This window comes from Melanostigma gelatinosum (genome assembly GCF_949748355.1).
Source record: "Melanostigma gelatinosum genome assembly, chromosome: 8".
NCBI classification, from domain to species: Eukaryota; Metazoa; Chordata; class Actinopteri; order Perciformes; family Zoarcidae; genus Melanostigma; species Melanostigma gelatinosum.
Window position 1 is genome coordinate 16516830 of NC_136641.1, and position 24601 is coordinate 16541430.

General features: G+C 42.4%; 1 protein-coding gene across 2 annotated transcripts; it reads right to left on the reverse strand.

Moving 5' to 3' along the window:
* Positions 1–12394: 12394 nt before the first annotated feature.
* On the reverse strand, positions 12395–19513 carry LOC306780421 (mitochondrial glutamate carrier 1-like). Of its 2 annotated transcripts, none has more exons than XM_079272795.1 (12): positions 19385–19513; positions 19025–19165; positions 18322–18522; positions 17249–17346; positions 16620–16745; positions 16305–16360; positions 15780–15870; positions 15578–15690; positions 15278–15473; positions 14381–14538; positions 14182–14257; positions 12395–14077 (listed from the first exon to the last, which is right to left on the reverse strand). In XM_079272795.1, exons 4-12 carry the CDS (start codon positions 17269–17271, stop codon positions 13918–13920), a joined length of 999 nt encoding a protein of 332 aa, XP_079128921.1. In that variant the 5' UTR covers positions 17272–17346; positions 18322–18522; positions 19025–19165; positions 19385–19513; the 3' UTR covers positions 12395–13917. The 2 variants fall into 2 exon arrangements, with proteins under 2 accessions (XP_079128921.1, XP_079128920.1); XM_079272794.1 differs by having other exon boundaries at positions 15578–15696.
* Positions 19514–24601: the final 5088 nt, after the last annotated feature.

Sequence of the window (24601 nt, forward strand, 5' to 3'; positions counted from 1 at the left end):
CCCGACTAATTATCCAAACTAGTTATTGAGGACTTTCAAGAGACACCAGTGGAAGGAAGACAGATACATATGAATCACCTAAGCATGAAAGACCTTTCGGAGGATCGAAGGAAGAAAGATAATGACAGGTTGGTCAAACTTAATGAACTTGAACAGCAGCCAAAGGTGACTGAGCATGACAAAGATGTCATGTTGGTCAAAAGTAATGACCCTGGGCAGCTTGATGAGAAGCATGAGATTCGTCCTGAAGAGAGCCCCTTGCCGGCTGAAGAGATCCTCTTGCCGGCTGAAGAGAGCCTCTTGCCGGCTGCAGAGAGCCTCTTGCCGGCTCCAACTAAATACTTTTGGAAGCGTCTAATGAAGACAAAGCATTGCAAAGATGTCAAGTCGGTCCAACTTAATGAACTTAAACAGCAGCTGAAGGTGTCTGAGCATGACAAAGATGTCATGTTGGCCCGAATGAATGAACTTGAACAGCAGCTGAAGGTGTCTGAGCATGACAAAGATGTCACGTTGGCCCGAATTAATGAACTTGAACAGCAGCTGAAGGTGTCTGAGCATGACAAAGATGTCACGTTGGCCCAAATTAATGAACTTGAACAGCAGCTGAAGGTGTCTGAGCATGACAAAGATGTCACGTTGGCCCAAATTAATGAACTTGAACAGCAGCTGAAGGTGTCTGAGCATGACAAAGATGTCATGTTCGCCCGAATTAATGACGTGGAACAGCAGCTAAAGGTGTCTGAGCATGACGATGATGTCAAGACGGCCCGAATGAATGACCTGGAACAGCAGCTAAAGGTGTCTGAGCATGACGATGATGTCAAGACGGCCCGAATGAATGACCTGGAACAGCAGCTAAAGGTGTCTGAGGATGACGATGATGTCAAGACGGACCGAATTAATGACCTGGAACAGCAGCTAAAGGTGTCTGAGCATGACGATGATGTCAAGACGGCCCGAATGAATGACCTGGAACAGCAGCTAAAGGTGTCTGAGCATGACGATGATGTCAAGACGGCCCGAATGAATGACCTGGAACAGCAGCTAAAGGTGTCTGAGGATGACGATGATGTCAAGACGGACCGAATTAATGACCTGGAACAGCAGCTAAAGGTGTCTGAGGATGACGATGATGTCAAGACGGCCCGAATTAATGACCTGGAACAGCAGCTAAAGGTGTCTGAGCATGACGATGATGTCAAGACGGCCCGAATGAATGACCTGGAACAGCAGCTAAAGGTGTCTGAGCATGACGATGATATCAAGACGGCCCGAATTAATGACCTGGAACAGCAGCTAAAGGTGTCTGAGCATGACGATGATGTCAAGACGGCCCGAATGAATGACCTGGAACAGCAGCTAAAGGTGTCTGAGGATGACGATGATGTCATGTTGGTCAAAAGTAATGACCCTGGGCAGCTTGATGAGAAGCATGAGATTCATCCTGACGTGATCCCCTTGCCGGCTCCACCTAAATTCTTTTGGAAGAGTCTAATGAATGACCTGGAACAGCAGCTAAAGGTGTCTGAGGATGACGATGATGTCAAGACGGCCCGAATTAATGACCTGGAACAGCAGCTAAAGGTGTCTGAGGATGACGATGATGTCAAGACGGCCCGAATTAATGACCTGGAACAGCAGCTAAAGGTGTCTGAGCATGACGATGATATCAAGACGGCCCGAATTAATGACCTGGAACAGCAGCTAAAGGTGTCTGAGGATGACGATGATGTCAAGACGGACCGAATTAATGACCTGGAACAGCAGCTAAAGATGTCTGAGGATGACGATGATGTCGAGACGGCCCGAATTAATGACCTGGAACAGCAGCTAAAGGTGTCTGCGGATGACGATGATGTCGAGACGGCCCAAATTAATGACCTGGAACAGCAGCTAAAGGTGTCTGAGCATGACGATGATATCAAGACGGCCCGAATTAATGACCTGGAACAGCAGCTAAAGGTGTCTGAGGATGACGATGATGTCAAGACGGACCGAATTAATGACCTGGAACAGCAGCTAAAGGTGTCTGAGGATGACGATGATGTCAAGACGGCCCGAATTAATGACCTGGAACAGCAGCTAAAGGTGTCTGCGGATGACGATGATGTCAAGACGGCCCGAATTAATGACCTGGAACAGCAGCTAAAGGTGTCTGCGGATGACGATGATGTCAAGACGGCCCGAATTAATGACCTGGAACAGCAGCTAAAGGTGTCTGAGGATGACGATGATGTCAAGACGGCCCGAATTAATGACCTGGAACAGCAGCTAAAGGTGTCTGAGCATGACGATGATGTCAAGACGGCCCGAATTAATGACCTGGAACAGCAGCTAAAGGTGTCTGAGCATGACGATGATGTCAAGACGGCCCGAATGAATGACCTGGAACAGCAGCCAAAGGTGTCTGAGGTGTCTGTCATGTTGGCCCTAATTAATGAGCAGACTTGTCCTGAAGCTGCTGAGACTCAGACCAGAGGTTGGCGGTTTCTACTGAAAGCAGGAGCGCTTCTTGGCACCGTCGCTGGACTGGGAATAGCAGCAATGGTCATGTTAAAAAGATAATATGTTGTGAGTGTGATGCCCACCAATGTGTTAGCGGGACGTGAAGAGCGCAGCAGGATGTGAAATCCTTTGTGGGATGTGAAACCCTAGTGGGAACAATGATGTTGCCACTAAAGCCACTAGAAGGCACTGTACTCCAGACAAAGCTAGCGGGACGTGAAGAGCGAGGCAGGATGTGAAATCCTTTGTGGGATGTGAAACCCTAGTGGGAACAATGATGTTGCCACTAAAGCCACTAGAAGGCACTGTACTCCAGATAAAGCTAGCGGGACGTGAAGAGCGAGGCAGGATGTGAAATCCTTCTTTTCGAGTGACGAAGCCTTCAGGAGAGAACTGCAAGGCTAATAATGTTTAGCATTTTAAGACAATCAGTTATAGATTCTGTTGTCCTTCATGTTCGAGAACATTTAATGTGAGTGTACTGTACCGAAAATAATGTTTATTTTCGTTGTTTAGTGCTGTCTGGAATTGGTGTCTGTCTGCACTACATGTGCATTTGAACTCGCACAAAGATAACATGTTGTGAGTGTGATGCCCACCAATGTGTTGTCACATGTGTGTTCTGTATTTTGTGTTCATGCACAGCCAATATGTTTTAAAGTGAGCACACTTGTTTATTCCAGGAATAGATGTATAACGTTAAGTGACTGACCTAGTGGGAACAATGATGTTGCCACTAAAGCCACTAGAAGCACTAGAAGCCAATAGAAATTGAGATAGACGGCAGGGGAGGAGTCGCGAGCGAATATGTGGGCGGGTTAGAAAGTGTTTTTTCTGCCTCTTTTAGCGTGTGGATCTCCGGGACGGCTGTGTCCTGGGACCAGAGGTAGTTTTTTTCCAAAGTGGGTTTATATTGTAATATTTCATAGGAGTATGTACTCCAATGTTTAACTGTAATCGTACTTGCATCAGTGGAATTAAATTCCTTATAATTGTAAACCAGTCTTGGTAGATTTCTTATTGGAGCGTGTCGACTGTACAAAGCAGCGGACACACGTGCTCCGGCCTTCTCTCTGTAGGGTGCGAGTTTCAGCCTCGACGTGCGATGTGAAATCCTTCTTTTCGAGTGACTAAGCCTTCAGGAGAGAACTGCAAGGCTAATAATGTTTAGCATTTTAAGACAATCAGTTATAGATTCTGTTGTCCTTCATGTTCGAGAACATTTAATGTGCGTGTACTGTACCGAAAATAATGTTTATTTGCGTTGTTTAGTGCTGTATGGAATTGGTTCCGTCTGCGCTACATGTACATTTGTGCTAGCACAAAGATAACATGTTTACATGTGTAACACCAATGTGTTGTCACATGTGTGTTATGACTTCGTAGATAACTGGGACACTTTCTGGGGAAAACCTGGTTTGCTTAGGAGGGACGGCATTCATCCTACTTTGGATGGAGCAGATCTCATCTCTGCAAATCTGACCCAGTTCTGTATGGACCTGGTACATGACAACCCAGAGATCAGACCAGGAAGCAGAGTTGCAGTCTTACACACTCCTCTGAGCTTCCATTAGAGCAGTTACTCACGCAAAACCACATAGAGACTGTGTCTGCCCCACGGCCACTGAAATTAATTAAATCAAAAATAAACGATCGAGGAGTTAAACAAAATAACTTAATCCAAGTTAAAACTACCGCAACAGTACAACAAAATAGGATAATTAAATGTGGACTCTTAAATATCAGATCTTTGTCATCTAAAGCTCTACTAATAAATGAGCTAATATCAGATAATCATATTGATTTATTTTGTCTTACTGAAACCTTGCTGAGTAATGATGAATATGTCAGCCTAAATGAATCAACTCCTCCTAGTCATATCAATACTCACATTCCTCGAGGCGCCGGCCGAGGAGGTGGAGTAGCAGCCATCTTTGACTCTAGCCTATTATTAAACCCTAAACCTAAACTAGACTATAACTCATTTGAAAGCTTGGTTGTTAGTCTTTCACACCCAACCTGGAAAACAATACAGCCAGTTATATTTGTTATAGTGTACCGGGCCCCAGGTCCGTATTCGGAATTTTTTCAGTTTTTATCAAGTCTAGTCCTTAAAACAGATAAAGTAATTATTGTAGGTGACTTTAATATTCATGTGGATGTCGAGAACAATAGCCTCAGTACTGCATTTATCTCATTATTAGATTCGATTGGTTTCTATCAGAATGTACAGAAACCCACTCACTGTTTTAACCACACTCTCGACCTGGTTCTGACTTATGGCATTAACATAGAAGATTTAATAGTCTATCCACAGAACCCTCTTCTATCGGATCATTATCTAATAACCTTTGAATTCCTACTAACGGAGTGTACACCGTTAAGCAAGAGTTACTACACTAGATGTCTATCTGATGGTGCCGTAGCTCAATTTAAAGAAGCGATTCCGTCTGTATTTAACTCAATACCATGCTTCAATATAACAGAGGACTCCTGTGCTAACTTTAGTCCGACCCAGATTGATCATCTTGTCGACAGTGCTACAAGCTCACTGAGAAGGACACTAGACTCTATTGCTCCTTTAAAAAAGAAGTTGGTAAAACAAAGGAGGTTCGCTCCATGGTATAACCCTGAAACCCGCAAATTAAAGCAAACATCGCGTAAACTTGAAAGAACATGGCTTTCCACTAACTTGGAAGAATCTCGGTTACTCTGGTGAGACAGTCTTAAGACATATAAGAAGGCCCTCCGTAATGCCAGAGCAGCTTATTACTCATCGTTAATAGAGAAAAATAAGAACAACCCCAGGTTCCTCTTCAGCACTGTAGCCAGGCTGACAGAGAGTCACAGCTCTGTTGTGCCGAGTATCCCTATAGACCTCAGTAACAATGACTTCATGAACTTCTTTAATGATAAAATTGATAAAATGACCTAAAATGATGATAAAATGACCTGCAGACCGTCTGCAGGTCATCCAAGACGCGGCCGCCAGATTGCTCACCAGGACAAATCGACGGTCTCACATCACCCCCATACTCCGATCTCTCCACTGGCTCCCTGTAGCATCTAGGATACACTTCACAATTCTCACCATCACTTACAGAGCACTTCACGGTCAGGCTCTGACTGATGTAGCTGATCTACTTCGTCCCTATTCACCCGCCCGCACTCTCAGGTCAAACGCTGTAGGTCTTCTGTCAGTCCCACGCACACGATTTAAGACCCGTGGTGACCGAGCCTTTGAGGCAGTGGCCCCGACTGGTACACCCACCTCGAAGAACAGAAAAGTAAATAAATAAAAAGGTCACCTCATTTTGCCGTGCTAGACGTCATTATATAGGCAAGGCAAGTTTATTTGTATAGCACATTTCAACAACAAGGTAATTCAAAGTGCTTCACATGAAACCATTAAAAGCATCAAGGCATAAGTAAAGGAGATTTAAAACATACATTGAAACAATAAAAACAGTCATTCCTAAATTTGAATCGATGTCTCCCTGAGACATTACGCTGCAGGCAATCAACCATACACTGCCGCAATTCTGCAATTACTCGCACACAAACCACGTCTGGAAAAGATCTCTGCCGATTGATATATATATATATGTGTATATATATCTATATATATATAGATATATATTTATTTTTGCTCATATATATATATATTTGCTTATATATATATATATGTTATATATATATATATATATTTTACTTATATATATATATATGACGTCTAGCACATGTAAATAAACACACACATACATGGTAAATCTGTAGACACGCCTGCATCACTCTACAAAGTAAATACATAATCATCACATCATACAAGCACAATATGCTCAAAAATCAAATGACAATAGGATTGGCCAGTAGGTAGAAACCAGAGTGCCCAAATAATTACTTGTCCAACAGAAAGAGAGTCAAATTAATCAAAAAAATAAATACATCTGTTTTATACCACTGGCATCACTCCTCAGTGTGTTTTGCTGCAATCTTTTGATTGCCTTGCCATGTTAATGTTTTTTTCCAGGTCTAGATCCTTTTCCATGCATTCAGAGTATGAGGACAGAAATGACTTAAGTATAAATAAATAAATGCATTAATAAATGTTTGAATTCAGAAATAAATGAATAAAATAACAATTAAATGCTGAAATAAATAAATATGTATGTGTCTGTATGCCAGGTGGGAGGTCCTAACCTCTGTCTAAAGCAGGATTGGTCACAGGAGTGTGATCGCTTCTGGTACTACTTCTGTCTTACACGGTAACGTTGAAGTTGGCTGGCCCGCAGACAGCTGCCATCTTAATGCTCAATAAATGTCCATCATTCTCTGCAGTCATCAGATCAGTCGTTAAAACAGACACGTTCATATTAGAGATCATAGCCAGTTTGTTTTATGTTTTTTACTTTAGTTTACCAGCAGATATTTTTCCTTACTTTTTACTTTCTGATAAATGAGTTGAGAAAAATTATTTCTTGGTTAAAAATGCTTACGTATGTTTATCACTGTAAAATAATAAATCATCATCTCTTTCATCATCACCGTGTCTTTCATAGATGAAATGCATGTATTTAATGCTTTATAAGCACAAGCATAAAACATGATAATGTATCTAGCGGGCCGTGCATTTTATACCTGGGCATTCACTGCTGTCTTACACCTAATAACCTCATGATGGCGCCACAGCTACGGTTATTTGTTTCTAGGTGTGTAACATCACGTATTCGTATTAAACCGTTCGGTACGAGGCATATAAACCGAACAATAATACTAGTGCATTTTGAAAATGCAGAAGCTTAAATTGTGGTAAATATAATGTTTTCGGTGGAGACACCGGTCTGTCTGTCTGTTTAGTTTCCGGGTCAGCGTCTGACCCCGGAAGCAAAATAAAACACAGCTGAGGCGCGTATGTTCTGCGAGGCTATGCTAAACTAGCTTAGTAAGGAAAACAACACGCACAAACTCACGCCACATTCTCCCCGCAGCGTTTAGGCAGCTGTTCCCTACTGATTCAAACAGGGCTAAGCAAGCGCCACACAACCCCATTTCTCCAGACCATACTTATTGTTTGTAAAAGAAAACAGCCCAAACTGATTCAATTATCCAGACCCTAAACCCACGCAGGACGGGATGCTTCGTAATTAACGGACAATGCATATGGTCAAAATCGATGTAATTAATACACCCTGAACCGTCACATATATTCACAACAAAGCCTGACAAAACAATCCAGCAACACTAAAGAGCAAGGGCCATTCAAATATTAGTTACATCAGGGAACACTATCCATAAACGACACGATAGGCAAAATTAACACACTGCAGATGTAAAGAAAACAAAAGCAGTTTCACTTACCAAATGTTCTATTTGTCCAGACAATCGTGGTCCTCCAGAAATCGGATGAGAAGAGCAGCAATGCCATCGGCTCTCTTGTTGCCGGTAACATAAAGCCTTATAACATAGGATAATCTCATCACTGGTAAGAAAGGCATCACATGTATCACCTGCATTAACTTGTCACCTTTTTTATTCTGGCTGGTTTCAGTGAAGTTTCTTCATGTGTGAGTCCACAAAGATTTGAGACTTGAGATGAATCCTCATATATTAAGTTCAACTTTTACGATTTAGTTTGGATCACAAGATGGTGCCATCATATTTAAAGCACAAACAGGTGACAAGTTTGTAAAGCCTATTTCTCTTCTCAGGAACATATTTTCGTCTACGGTTTAGCTGCAAAATTGTTTCTGTGGATTCCTTCAGTTCTTTGCCTGTCTGTTGATCATCTTTGGTGCGGAGTTGGCAGCAGGGGTGTTTGGATTCTTAAACAAGGACAAGGTACATCCAATATTTGATAGCTTAAGTAGTACATTTAGTTAAATGAATGCTAATGGCACCACATCATGCACTGTCCACTATCACACAGATTATCAAAGACGTTCAGACCTTCTACACAACGACCTACAATGAAAACAATAACAGCACATTGATCATCTCATACCAGAAAGTAGTAAGTATTAAAAGAAAATATTTAGAGCAACACTTTTTTCTTAATGCATAGAAAATGCATTATGTCTGCTCATACATCATATTATGTTTATCTTTCCACTTTCAGCTGAACTGTTGTGGGACCATAGAAAGCCCGTGTACTGAACCCGCAGCAGACACAAAGGTAAGATCTGATACCAGCTCCAGACTCGGGGAGGAAATAAAATTCCGGCCCTCTGAGTCATGGCGTCACACAAATCATCCTGGTTCACGACAACTTCACACTGCTTGATTCCTCTTATCTTTGGTCTGCAGGACTGTGAGACAGGCATCAAGGAGTTCTTCAACAGTAAGCTCTTCATCATTGGATACGTGGGCATTGGCATCGCTGGAGTCATGGTGAGTCAGCATCTGAGAAGACTTGAAAACACACGCAAATACGCACGCATTGCGAGCGAGAACGATTTTGTTCAAAATCTGTTTTCGTCCCAACAGATCATTGGGATGATCTTCAGTATGGTGCTCTGCTGTGCCATTCGCAACAGCAGGGAGGTCATCTAAGCTGGACCCTCGACCTCTACCTCTTCTGCACCCAGCCCCAAAAGACTGTACAGCCTTCAGATCAAATCTCAACCGTAGTCCATCATCCATCCAGGGAGCCAGGAAATAGATCATGTTCAAAAATATCCTTTCCACTATGATGCTAAAACCAGCTCTCCAGGCCTGATGTTCCACTATTTTCTCTTTTTTTTATTATTTGTACAAGCAAAGTAGCCCCCTCTACCTTCCAGAACATTCTGATAAGACCAAAACAGCAGGATCAGTGTGATTTCTGATGTTGACCTGACAATCTGTCAAATTGTGTTCCTCCTCATGGCCATTTGGTCACCATTATACATTTTAACCCACATACTGTCGCAGTAGTGTCAATTCTTTTTCACACAGCCTTGACACTGACCCCTCGACTGTGGGAAACGTTAGCCCCGAGAGAGCAAACCCGAGAGGTGAAAGCAATGTTGTGTTACATGAGATCGCAGCCTTAAAAAAAAAAAAAAAAAGGTTGGCTGGAACCTCGTAGTGAATCCTGATTGGTGGAATCAGAGTCTGGTGTCGAGAGGGAATGGCCAGTGAATGTTTCGGGAATGCATCCATCATGCAGCCCCTGTGCCCTCACTCACACACATACAGTATACAATCTCTGTGTGAACTTAACAATCAACATAGATTTTCCTCGACAAAAAAAATCTGCAGTTATTCACTGTGTTGTCGAGGATTATCTTAGTTTAGCTGTAGTTCATATTTACTTTACAGACATGAGTGGTATTGATCTTCTCATCTCACTCTTGGCAATAATGTGAATATGTTTTTCCCAACTCTTCCTTACGTTTTAGTCCATTTACAACAAACCGTGCATTCTATATTTTTCAAACAATGCAGGTATGTGGTGGATTTCAAGCCAAGAGTCAAAAGCTGCCTGGAGCGGAAATGTAAATCCAAAAATAGAAAGCGCACACCAGCTGAACTGAAAACCAAATTTTATTTTAGCTCCTCTTATATGAATGCTCTCTTACAGAAGAGAGTATCCTTGAGTCTATGTTGACTGTATGTCAAGATCATGTGGATGTTTACAGGCTAAATATAGGCTAGCCAGTCAACTGAGAATAGGCACTGGGGCTGGGAAATTGGGTTATTCAAACCAGTAGGATCTCTTCCCACCTCCATCTTTTTTTCCCCTCTGTGCCTTAAAACCCCTGTATTCCTCTCATCTCTTCAACCTCAGCAGACAGAAATGCCCGACTTCCAATAACCTTTATTTACCCAGGTTCACTCAGGCCACTGTTAACTCTGCAGGGTTTATTACAGGACTGTGGTATGTAAATATATGTGACTTTTCTTGTAGTTGTACGTTATTCGTGGATGATTTGATAGTCACTATTTAACAAGCTGTGTGTAGATATGAGCTTGTAGTAGTAGTATGGTGTTCATGTAGTCATGACTTTGCGATAGTCAAAGCAAATCCACACAACTAACAGCTTCTTAATGTGCCTTTCTTTAATAACGAGCTATTTGAACAAGGGCCTGTCAGAACGTAGCAAAAGTGTACATATGTTTGTAGAGTTGGACTGCAAGGACTTGTCACACACATTGGACTTGCCATTATTGTTTTGGTGTGCGACACTTCTTCTCTGCCGAGAGATGGTGAAAGCAACCACTTCTCTGCCAACTGTTTCAAAAGCCTCTTGGTCATTTTAGAACATTTCAGTGTCATGTGACACAACAAAGGCTTTTTTTCCCCCCACTCCAGAAGGTGGCGTTTACTCTGAGTGACACAACAGAGTCACTCGACTGTTACTTCACAGGCTCTGTGAGGTTCAAATCGGATGAACTAGGCACAGTTAAGTGTGACTCAATCCACAAAGCTGTTGCTGTTTCTCAGTTGTATTTGTTTGAACAACTCTGGAGATGTAACGTACTGTGCACATAAAAAGACGCCGTGTACACAGTCGAGCCTTTCGTAGTTGATTGTGTGTTAATTCATTTTGATACCATTCCAGGCTTCTCAAGAAGATAGTTTGAAGTTTAATAAAGCTTTTAAAGTTCACATCGTTTCCTGTGTCTTATTTCCTCACAGGGGTTTACAATGCATGATAGTTTATATGTATTTCCTGCTATATTGAAATAAGTAGTAATCTTTGAAACAGATCAGTTATTAGTAAAGTGATGAGACTATAGTGATGCAGTTGTGTGCATGACTTGGCTAATAAAGACATAACAGCTCTTTGCATCAGTTGTTCCAGATTTAATGGGTTTGTGTGTTTTTCTCAGCAAAGTAAAAGATAACATTTTGGACAAGGTTGGAAGGTGGGGTTTGAGTATTTTGCATTTGCGTTTCTGATTCTGACATGTTGAATAACTTGTTAGATCTCGTTACCAAAGACATTTCTAAGTCGTGATATCAAACTCCATTACACACAGACTGAGTCACGTACTCCACTGGCTAAATCTGCACTCAGTCCTTTCCAACACTGAAATATAACCTCCCCACCTTACCAAATATAATTTAAACAGGCCGATACTTTCATCAGATCTTATCTGAATATGGTGGTGTTTTATTTACACTCATTAATGAAGAAAGGCCTAGTTTGTTCTTTCAATTATTGGTTACGGAAAATAAAAATAAATCCACATTAACACATTAAGTAGATTTCCTAATATGGTAGGCTTACTTTATAGGTTTTTGAAGGAATCACGTAATCTCCAGATAAGACAGTACTAATTCACTGTAGCACATAAATATGCATTAGGAGGAAGTGTGCTATAGATCCAAGAATGAGTTATATTTAAACATGGCTTTAAAGCAGCTTGTAGTCAAAATGACCCATGTAGCCATTGAAAATGATGGTTGCAGAAACACATGGACTTATTCCATCATAACGTGATTTTATTTATTTTTTTCCTTCCCAGCAGATAGGATTTTAAATACCCTCTGATTAAATAGGTTTCCAGGTTTGGTCGCATGTGTTTCATGTCAGAGTTTCACCTTTCTGCGCTTGAGCTGAAAGGACAGCTGAATATTTAGTTACGCCTGTGATGCAGCAGAGGCTCCAGGACTCCCCGGGGTAGAGTTACCCCAACGCTGCAGCATGAGCATTTGTACAGCCTCAAACGTATCCGTGCCAGTGATGCATGTGTAAATAAGCAGGGTAACACCCCTTAAGATTGCATCAGAAAAAGTATGACACCGTCTACAGTCAACCTGTCACTATCCCCTACAGCCCTACCTGAGAATACATGACTGAATATGCAACTCTTCAGGCTGCACACACTCTACAAATAACGCAAGTAAACACTGCATTCATAAGTATTTATTCAGCATTTACAAATCTATTTACATGCGTAGTTCAATTAAGTTCATTCCAATGAAGTTAAAAATAATGAATTGTCCTCTAAACTGGTTAAAACACTTTTGAACATATTAAAATGTTAACTGCTCTCAGTTTGAGTTTAACTTGGCAACGTTTGAGACAAATGAAAAATACAAGATACACATTTACATAAAACAGTTTGACCAATGAAATTCTCCATAAGGGGGTGAGTGCAGCCCAAAATTGCACTCCGTTCTGCTTCTTAATACACGATACACTTGTGAGGGCTCCTGTATCTCTAACAGACAAGAACACCTGACCAGTCACGAACAACCAATGTCAACGAAGAGAAAGTGGCTGTTTATAGGTCATGATACACCTTTTCCAGAAGATTTGGTCCAAAAAACATATCAAATCACATAAATAAAGTCTTGTCCATCATTAGACTAGTTTACCACCATCTAGTCTGCCTCAGATGTAGATTGTGGGTATATAAGCCAACCACTGGCCGCCTATTTCAGCCAGCATTCTCTTCTCCATCGACCATCTATCCATCGCTGCATCCTGTGCTTAGTGCTGCAAGACAATTGTGAGGTGTTTAAAGAAATACAAGCCGGGGCATTTTCCCCTACAGCATAATGTTAATGTGTGGAGCCAGACCACAGCGAAAGGTCTGGCGAGACTAACCGTCAAACGCCATTTCTTTCTCTGCAAAAAGCAGGTCTCCAAAGTCAAAAAAAGAGTTTGATGGACCCACAGAGATTGCCCACAGTGTCCATTAAAAAACCCAAACACCTCGACAACATTGTCCTGAGAAATAAACACCAGAAAGCACAGACGAACATGACCTTTTATGACCTTTTAAACAATCAGTTTTCCAGACCAGGTTGTTCGGAGGAAAACACCTGACAATTATTTTGTCAAAAATGTTATTTATCAAATGATAGGGGTCAACATCCATGTTGTTTCACGTGTAACCCTTTAAAACAGGATTGAAGCTATTCAAGTAATGTTTAAACATTCGGCCTTTGTTATTACACAGTAGACGCTCCCTTGCACTGTGAGGTCTCTTTTGCAACATCGTCGTTAGACCTAGTGGTGTCCAACATGGGGCAGTTGGAGGGGATATACAGGTTAGGGTTGCAGTGAAGGGCAATTAATATGGGGCATAATGAGGGATGGGGGCTGAATCTAGGAAAACATGGGAAGGGTTTGGTGTGACAGGTCTCGAGTCTGATCTGAGTGCAGTGGTGATCAATGTAGGTCTATCTAGTCCCTTAGTGAGGAAAGCAATTCTGCTCTCACAATATGCTCCACTGAGGCCCAGATAGAAATACAGGTTTCAATCTCTTAAATTAGACCAAGTCATGCTAAAGGCACAATAGGAACCATTTTTTATTAAAATGGCATCTCTCTGGTCCCTTTATCGTTTTCATCTGAAAGCCTCCAAAAAGAAAGAAGGTACACAGTGGTAGAGAACTAGGTCCATGGCTATGCCCAGTGCATAGCTGCCTGTAATTTAATGAAGCGGTCGACAGACTAGGAAACAGCTTGTTTATGTAGAGTAGATGTTGGAGGGCGTGTACCCAAGCAGGAACTCTCCGACTCCTACAAAGTACACAACCTGTACAATGCCAAAGAGTGGGGCAATAACTAGGGCCCGGCAACTGGCCCCCTTGAGGAACGCTCCAGGACCCTCCTTTCTCAGGATCTTTCTGCAATTGAGGAGAGTGTGCAGGGTTAGCATGCAACATGTGCCATTCATGCAAACCCTGTGGAAGGAAAGGCATTCTGTTCGATGACTGTATGACTTATTTACCTGATGCAGTCCACCACTCCATTGTAGGTTTCCTCGTTAGCTCCTTTTTTGAGTGATTGTAGCCTTGTCTTGACCACTGCACCAGACATACCAAGCATATTAGTTGAGAATTGATAAAAACCTTTGAAACAACTTTAAACTTTCAGTCAATAATGCTTATGTTTGGTGACCAGTTATCATCATAGATTGAGTCACTGACCGTCACAAGGGCTAACAGTCACAGCAGCGATGGATCCTGCCAGGCAGCCAGACATGAAGGACCAATAAAAGGGCACAGATGGGTCTTCAGATGAGCGCTGGCCGAGCTGGTGCAGATGTGCGAAAAGAGGAAAATACACAACGGAGAACGGGATGTCCCTAAAAAGGCAACAAAAAAAATTGCATGTTAGCCACAATAACTGGAAAACCAGTTGAAGCTTTGCTTGGCAACTTAACGTAATACAAATATATTTGTCACATTTACTCAAACTGTCACTATATCCTGACAGTAGTCCATGAAAGAGAACATTTAGTGCTCCCAATGGCATTTGCAAGAATCAAGCGCCCGAAGAAAAACAACCAATCAGACCTGAGGAGTCTCTAACGCAACTGTCATTCGTTGCTCATGAACCAATCAAACTGTCAAACTAGCCAGCGCTGATCAAGAAGAATCAAGATTCTGTTACTGCATTGCCTATTTCTCTTCTCAGGAACATATTTTCGTCTACGGTTTAGCTGCAAAATTAGAAGCGCTCTGTGGGCGGTGCTTGGTTTTGGCTCGACTGATTTTAAACATGGCGGCCGGGTCGCAAACTCATTTTACAGCTCAACAGTACAAGTTAACATGTTTCTGAAAACATTTCAGGTAAGAAACACGCAATACAGTAACAGAATCTTGATTCATATTTGATCTGCACTGCTTCGTTTGACAGGAGTTCATGAGCAGAGAATGGCCGCTCCTTCAGGCAGAGGAACCTGATTTCTTTTCACAGATTATCCATCTCATGTACTACCGTCAGGATATACTGACAGTTTGAGCAAATTTGACAAAACTTTAATTTTATTATAGTTGTCAACTGTGGCTTTAAGCAAGAGCAAGCATGAAATCCCATCTCACCTCATCAACGTGGCTCCGAGTCCCCTGTACAGTCCTGACACTCCTTTGGTCCTCAGCAGCTCTCTGGTGATCTGTGTGGCGGACACTCGCGTGACTTGAGGCGCAGGGCTGGCGTTGTAGGAACGGCTAACAACAGCGCTGGTCCCCCCCATCTTTAGAGTCGTCACTACACTAGGCACCACCCTCTGCTGGGCCGCTGGCAGAGAGAGGAAACATATTGTAACTGTTTTCGGGTAACTGTTGAGGACGTAAAGAGCACATCAAAGCATTATTTGCTGCTGCTGACTTCCTTGTAATTACCTAGCCTGCCAGCATCCTGCAACTGGATCTTGAGCATCTCCATGGGTGTGGTGATTATGACCTGGCACATTCCTGCACAGCATCCTGCCAACATCTCCTTAAACACAGTCAACCTGCCACTGACAACACATGGACAGGGTTATTTCAACAAAAACAAAAAAAGGGACTCACGTTGTCCGGCTTAATCTGTGGTACTACTCACCCATCTTTGCTCAACTGGTGGCGGAAGAAGTCATTAGCAGCTAGTTTGATGGCCTTCTCGGGAGTTACCAGGGTGAGATTTACTGCTGCGCCTGCAACAAGCATTGACAAACTTAATACTAATGAACCATTGATGTAGCAAGATGTCTGTTAAAGAAATGAATTCCACATCACAGAGGTTGTCAATCAGATAAAGCAACAATGATTTATGTGAGGCATAAAATGTCCATTGCTTCAGTGCAGTGAGTTGTGGTTCTGAGATCACAAAAGATGAACCACTGATTAATCTATTTTCATGGAATTTGATCCAAGCACTTAGCCATGACACAGCATGGCAGATGAAAATCAATAATAATTAAAGAAACGTGGCATAAGAAAAGCATCCTTCTTTGGGAGTCAGATGAAATTGGTAAGTTTGGTTCAGGCCAATCAAAGTGTATCACAGGTCTTGATATTCTATTCAAGGAGACTATTCAGGCACATCTTAAAAATGTCAGTATTTTACAAACAATGAGAATAGTGTTACCTCTGTACATGCCAAAGTAGCCCTCTGATTTAACTGTCTTTATTAGGCAATCCATCCTGAAGGAGAAAAAACACAGACATTGATAATTATGCAAATTATTTAAAGGATACCCTCATGTTTATGCATATTATAATTAAGTGAGTGTTAATAAAATAGTCAGGGCTTGGAAAATTAAAACTTGGGAAGAGTCTTCATACAAGGAGATAGTTTTCAAATGATGTGTGGTAGGTAATTATTAAAAAGGTAAATACTAAATAGTGAGAAGGGGTAAGGGGGCCATCCGTCATCTTTTCTTTTGGCTTGTGTGGCTCTTACATGTTCTTGTAGAGTTGCTGCCCGCTGCGCTGGTTCTGTAGGCGGGTCTTGGCCAGGTCTATTGGGAACACACAGGTGACTCCTACCATGCCTGCAATCCCTCCATTTATCAGCTTAGCTGGGAGGCTGTTTAACGACACGTCAGAACAGACATGCGCACAACAATCATTCCCTTTCTCACAACATTCCTAGAAATTGAGTAAAGGTGTACAAGTACAAGGATTTGGTCGTCTAAAGCACAAAATTAAGGACACCATCTCCATTGGAAAGTAATTCATTCGGCTTTTTAAGCGTGTATTCTATTTGTGAGGCATTAGCATTGCAACAGAACTGGGTACAGAGTGACTGCCTCTGGAAATCGGCTCATCCAAAAATAACTTGTCGACAGAGTAAATAACACAACATACACATACGTGCAGAAGGCATTACACACCCGAAGGCTTCTATGATTTGCCATGGTAGCTCTAGAGAAACAGAGGGCAAACTACAACTGTGTTCTATTACAGGTGTTAATGCAGTTAAATAATCAAAGCATGCTTTATTCCTATTTTGCTCTTTGAGCAGCCTACACACTGTATCATGCTGGAGGGGTTTGGTGTATTGTCCTAATGGACAGAGCAGGTTCATACCTAATCTGCTGCTGCTGGGCCATGGTTCTTGGTTGTTGAGAGTGCAAAAGATGGTCCGCACAAAAGGAGGCAGCAGAGGGAAAGCAGGCTGAGAGTCCCTAGGAGACACGAAGCAAGGCAAGAGGAGAAAGAAAGTCAGTCTTATATATAGAGAGAGAGGCAAGTCCAGCCCCGAAGATCCTGGGATAAATTTGACATTACTCTCCACCCACTGCACCGCCAGCCAAGAACTGGAGCCAAGCTCAGTAATCACGCTACCGAAATCAAACCACAAGCAAACTAGCTCCCAGGGATTCATCTCCCTATCTTGTGAGGGAAGTTGCCAACAAGTCCTCTGTCACTGAAAAGAATGTATTAATATCTACCACCTTATTAAACTTGAAGCAGTCACATGACTTGGGTTAAGGGAGTCAGACAAGTTGATATGAAATCTTGTTATTTTAAATTGTTTTTAGAGTCACATTCAATGTCATTGACAGTAACATGATTATCAAAAACACATGTACTCTAGAAATGATAAAGATCTTAAAGAAGAAACTTGAATGCTGGAAAACTGAAGTGAGAATCTTGCAACTTTTCTTTCACACTATTACCCTTGTGCTTATGACCTGTAATTCGGGGCCCTATGGTACTATGGCAAAACAGTAAAATAAATAAATTGACTAAAGGGGGCATGTTTGGACAATACGTTAAGTGCTAGTACCAATTTATGCAATCACATGTTAATTGAAAAGTGGTGGATCTAATATTATGATTATTATTAAAATTTTCAGCTGGTAAAGCCTTTTGGTATTGTAGCAGACACTTTTAATCAGGACTTCTCATAAGATGTACCGCTAATTCTGATAAGGTACCGTGTCTGCTTTGACTATGTTCCGACGTGTCACATGAATAGATCTGCTCTGCACTAAACCAAAAGTTGCACACCTGCCCTGCTACTTTAACAAGCTACTTCTGAGCTGCAGTAGGCTATCAATTGCGAGCTAAAATATGTCAAAGAAGCAGGCTATTCGAACGAAACATGATGAAGGTAGACCATAAGCTATGTGTCGGTAAGTGCATGCATGACCCACCTTAAACTAAGAGATTAGGTGGTGTTGCAAAGGTGAACCGCTGTCTTCGCATCGCTGCAGGGGCCGAATGGATGAATGAACGTTAGGAAGGAGGCAAGGAAGCACAAACAGCCAGGGACGTTTCGAACCTGACGTCTTGGTCCGTGTACGTTTCACTGTCTTCATCCTCATCCTCTGTTGGCCACTTTATCTTCTGGCCATCTGACGGATTCATTTTATACGATCAGTTAACACTTGTCTTTCGAAACAACCAAGAGAATAGAAAGCACAATAAACAGCAGAATAGAAAATGAGACATTTTCAATTCTAATAATCCAAATTGTAATTCGATCAGGGCATAGTTGTTATTTTAAAGAACCATACTGGAGGTTTTTGCATGGTAACACATTTTTTTTATATTAGTTTCCTTCCTTTTAGGCAGCAATTAGTGTCAGTTCATTTCTATGAAACTTGCAAGGACTTCAGGACAACCATGTTTGAGCAGTACTTGTTCATGCAGTGATGTGATGTAGGTTTAACTTTTAAAAAAAGAGATCAAATGCTGACTGTGATCATTTCAATGCAACACGTTTCAGATCTCACCAGGTTAATGTTTATTGTAATGAAGTGAAACCAATGGCTGCCAGAGGGTAGAAAACACATGTAATTTCTGAAAAACTAATTTGTGTTAGTGTTTTTGACTTAGCATCATGGGGTCACTTACCTGTGGTGTGCACTGTACATCAGATGCTCTTGTAAAGAGGAGGGGAATTGTGTCTTTCCTCTCAGTTAGCAAAGGCCAGATCGGTGTCTCTTTTAACCCCCTTCGTAACTGTTTCACTTGTCTTGAGGTTCTTCCAAGGACCTGCAAAACATTTGCATCACAACAGAAAAACAAAGCAGCCTTACTAATCTTTAACCAATAGTCTAATTAGCATTACTTAATAAACTCATCAACATCCATCTGTGTATGTCACAATAAAGACAAACTGCGAAAGACATAATGTTGTCCTACATCAGAACTTCAACTCTGATTAGTCTGTCTGGTTTGTATGATCTATTGAGTACAGATCAGAATACTCACAGCATGGAGGAGCAGTTTGTCCAGCAGCCATCTTCTGTTGTCAGATGTGACTGCAGGCAAATCCCAGAACAGTGCCAACTCATTAATTAGGTTATTTTCTTCAGATGACAAATCTGCTGTATCCTCCAGCTAATAGTGACAATTAGAATTAGAACAGATTAAAAATCCTGATTTCTCAACACTTGCATAATATTCAGATTTGATACAACAAATAGGGAATTGTTGTTGATTGTCTAATGCATTTTTATCCTCAATACAACAGAAAGAGTGAGTGTACGAATGAAGTTGTGCAGGCGCAGCAACAGTTCACCTCCTTGTCGTCCTTCTCCCTCCAATGTATGGACAAAACAGGCTTGAAACCTCGCCTAGAGTCAAGTGAAGAGGATAAGCTATAATCAGTACAAGAACATAAGCCGTTGCAGATGAAGCATAATAATGATAATAAAACATTTTATTTATATAGCGCTTTTCATGACACTCAAAGACACTTTACATTGAAATAATCATATATAAAAGCAATACACTAAAAACATAAAATACACAATAGTGGTCACACTTTAAAAGCAGTTTTGAACAGGTGGGTTTTGATTTGGGATTTGAAAGTGGAAAAGTCATTGCAATCTCGGATGTTTTTGGGGAGAGTTCCAGAGGAAGGGGGCAGATATGGAGAAGGCTCTGTTGGCTAACGATATCATCGCACACTTTTACAGGAATGTGATCTGACGCACAGCATGAATAAATAAATCACTCATCTAGTTCAGTTTAATAGAGTATATTGGCACTTTGACCAACATTATTTAGCTAAACAACTGCTGTTGTTATGCTGCTTATACGTTTAAACAGAAGAAACTCACAGTTCTCAAGCTGGTCAGCCACATCCCGCAGAAGGTCTGCCAGCGGCCGTCCGGTCGAAGCCATGAGTGCTGCTAGCTAGTTTTTTGACGTCGTCCACAGGGATGATTTGCTAGGAATCGGTTGCTTCTGTATTGCGCCCATACTCGACCAAGCCTGCTTAAGAAAGAGTTTCGGACCGCCTACCTCACGAACATACGGACACAGAAATAAATAAATGAAGTAATGCAGAAATATATTTATTTATTTACGTCCTGTTTAGGTATTGTAACCGAGCGTCTTGGGTTCGTGTGTAAGGGCACTTATCATACAGTAATAACTGGAGTCGGGAGACCAGACATCTTGTGTCAGCCCACGGCTACTCTATTATTGTTTGCTCCTTTGGCGGGAGTTGCGCCTTCGCTACGGCAACCCTCAAGGGACATATCATCGTCAACACCAGAACGACAGAACACGAGACAGTCTGTTACAGTATCAACTTTCATTTATTCATCTCAGCATGTATTTACTATTTTATTTATTTATTTCAGCATTTATTTCAACATTTAAATATTTCTGTATTCATGGGACAGCCTCGTCACAGCCGCGGTGACGCAATCGGTCTCCAAATGGCCACACCTGGCGCATAGAATGACGTGACACATGATTCGTCACGATCAAAGGCAAAGCGTCACCAATGACGTCAGTTCAGTCTAGAACAGCCTAGAACAGCCTAGAATGGCATGACATCACAGAGATGAAACGCAAAGAAACTATATAACCTACCCCTGACTTCACTTCTCCAAACTAGTTATTGAAGGTCAAGAGACACCAGTACTACAGTGTAATCAAGAAAGACAAATTAGAGGCAAATAAACTCTATACCCCCGACTAATTATCCAAACTAGTTATTGAGGACTTTCAAGAGACACCAGTGGAAGGAAGACAGATACATATGAATCACCTAAGCATGAAAGACCTTTCGGAGGATCGAAGGAAGAAAGATAATGACAGGTTGGTCAAACTTAATGAACTTGAACAGCAGCCAAAGGTGACTGAGCATGACAAAGATGTCATGTTGGTCAAAAGTAATGACCCTGGGCAGCTTGATGAGAAGCATGAGATTCGTCCTGAAGAGAGCCCCTTGCCGGCTGAAGAGATCCTCTTGCCGGCTGAAGAGAGCCTCTTGCCGGCTGCAGAGAGCCTCTTGCCGGCTCCAACTAAATACTTTTGGAAGCGTCTAATGAAGACAAAGCATTGCAAAGATGTCAAGTCGGTCCAACTTAATGAACTTAAACAGCAGCTGAAGGTGTCTGAGCATGACAAAGATGTCATGTTGGCCCGAATGAATGAACTTGAACAGCAGCTGAAGGTGTCTGAGCATGACAAAGATGTCACGTTGGCCCGAATTAATGAACTTGAACAGCAGCTGAAGGTGTCTGAGCATGACAAAGATGTCACGTTGGCCCAAATTAATGAACTTGAACAGCAGCTGAAGGTGTCTGAGCATGACAAAGATGTCACGTTGGCCCAAATTAATGAACTTGAACAGCAGCTGAAGGTGTCTGAGCATGACAAAGATGTCATGTTCGCCCGAATTAATGACGTGGAACAGCAGCTAAAGGTGTCTGAGCATGACGATGATGTCAAGACGGCCCGAATGAATGACCTGGAACAGCAGCTAAAGGTGTCTGAGCATGACGATGATGTCAAGACGGCCCGAATGAATGACCTGGAACAGCAGCTAAAGGTGTCTGAGGATGACGATGATGTCAAGACGGACCGAATTAATGACCTGGAACAGCAGCTAAAGGTGTCTGAGCATGACGATGATGTCAAGACGGCCCGAATGAATGACCTGGAACAGCAGCTAAAGGTGTCTGAGCATGACGATGATGTCAAGACGGCCCGAATGAATGACCTGGAACAGCAGCTAAAGGTGTCTGAGGATGACGATGATGTCAAGACGGACCGAATTAATGACCTGGAACAGCAGCTAAAGGTGTCTGAGGATGACGATGATGTCAAGACGGCCCGAATTAATGACCTGGAACAGCAGCTAAAGGTGTCTGAGCATGACGATGATGTCAAGACGGCCCGAATGAATGACCTGGAACAGCAGCTAAAGGTGTCTGAGCATGACGATGATATCAAGACGGCCCGAATTAATGACCTGGAACAGCAGCTAAAGGTGTCTGAGCATGACGATGATGTCAAGACGGCCCGAATGAATGACCTGGAACAGCAGCTAAAGGTGTCTGAGGATGACGATGATGTCATGTTGGTCAAAAGTAATGACCCTGGGCAGCTTGATGAGAAGCATGAGATTCATCCTGACGTGATCCCCTTGCCGGCTCCACCTAAATTCTTTTGGAAGAGTCTAATGAATGACCTGGAACAGCAGCTAAAGGTGTCTGAGGATGACGATGATGTCAAGACGGCCCGAATTAATGACCTGGAACAGCAGCTAAAGGTGTCTGAGGATGACGATGATGTCAAGACGGCCCGAATTAATGACCTGGAACAGCAGCTAAAGGTGTCTGAGCATGACGATGATATCAAGACGGCCCGAATTAATGACCTGGAACAGCAGCTAAAGGTGTCTGAGGATGACGATGATGTCAAGACGGACCGAATTAATGACCTGGAACAGCAGCTAAAGATGTCTGAGGATGACGATGATGTCGAGACGGCCCGAATTAATGACCTGGAACAGCAGCTAAAGGTGTCTGCGGATGACGATGATGTCGAGACGGCCCAAATTAATGACCTGGAACAGCAGCTAAAGGTGTCTGAGCATGACGATGATATCAAGACGGCCCGAATTAATGACCTGGAACAGCAGCTAAAGGTGTCTGAGGATGACGATGATGTCAAGACGGACCGAATTAATGACCTGGAACAGCAGCTAAAGGTGTCTGAGGATGACGATGATGTCAAGACGGCCCGAATTAATGACCTGGAACAGCAGCTAAAGGTGTCTGCGGATGACGATGATGTCAAGACGGCCCGAATTAATGACCTGGAACAGCAGCTAAAGGTGTCTGCGGATGACGATGATGTCAAGACGGCCCGAATTAATGACCTGGAACAGCAGCTAAAGGTGTCTGAGGATGACGATGATGTCAAGACGGCCCGAATTAATGACCTGGAACAGCAGCTAAAGGTGTCTGAGCATGACGATGATGTCAAGACGGCCCGAATTAATGACCTGGAACAGCAGCTAAAGGTGTCTGAGCATGACGATGATGTCAAGACGGCCCGAATGAATGACCTGGAACAGCAGCCAAAGGTGTCTGAGGTGTCTGTCATGTTGGCCCTAATTAATGAGCAGACTTGTCCTGAAGCTGCTGAGACTCAGACCAGAGGTTGGCGGTTTCTACTGAAAGCAGGAGCGCTTCTTGGCACCGTCGCTGGACTGGGAATAGCAGCAATGGTCATGTTAAAAAGATAATATGTTGTGAGTGTGATGCCCACCAATGTGTTAGCGGGACGTGAAGAGCGCAGCAGGATGTGAAATCCTTTGTGGGATGTGAAACCCTAGTGGGAACAATGATGTTGCCACTAAAGCCACTAGAAGGCACTGTACTCCAGACAAAGCTAGCGGGACGTGAAGAGCGAGGCAGGATGTGAAATCCTTTGTGGGATGTGAAACCCTAGTGGGAACAATGATGTTGCCACTAAAGCCACTAGAAGGCACTGTACTCCAGATAAAGCTAGCGGGACGTGAAGAGCGAGGCAGGATGTGAAATCCTTCTTTTCGAGTGACGAAGCCTTCAGGAGAGAACTGCAAGGCTAATAATGTTTAGCATTTTAAGACAATCAGTTATAGATTCTGTTGTCCTTCATGTTCGAGAACATTTAATGTGAGTGTACTGTACCGAAAATAATGTTTATTTTCGTTGTTTAGTGCTGTCTGGAATTGGTGTCTGTCTGCACTACATGTGCATTTGAACTCGCACAAAGATAACATGTTGTGAGTGTGATGCCCACCAATGTGTTGTCACATGTGTGTTCTGTATTTTGTGTTCATGCACAGCCAATATGTTTTAAAGTGAGCACACTTGTTTATTCCAGGAATAGATGTATAACGTTAAGTGACTGACCTAGTGGGAACAATGATGTTGCCACTAAAGCCACTAGAAGCACTAGAAGCCAATAGAAATTGAGATAGACGGCAGGGGAGGAGTCGCGAGCGAATATGTGGGCGGGTTAGAAAGTGTTTTTTCTGCCTCTTTTAGCGTGTGGATCTCCGGGACGGCTGTGTCCTGGGACCAGAGGTAGTTTTTTTCCAAAGTGGGTTTATATTGTAATATTTCATAGGAGTATGTACTCCAATGTTTAACTGTAATCGTACTTGCATCAGTGGAATTAAATTCCTTATAA

Excerpts from the sequence above, each read along its gene's own strand:
- LOC306780421 (XM_079272794.1), bottom strand. The coding sequence starts at position 17,271 with ATGGCCCAGCAGCAGCAGATTAG. Across the intron at positions 16,361-16,619 it reads CAGCAACTCTACAAGAACAT|GATGGATTGCCTAATAAAGA; the intron begins GTAAGAGCCACA and ends TTTCTCCTTCAG. Across the intron at positions 14,258-14,380 it reads GACTGTTAGCCCTTGTGACG|TGGTCAAGACAAGGCTACAA; the intron begins GTCAGTGACTCA and ends TGTCTGGTGCAG.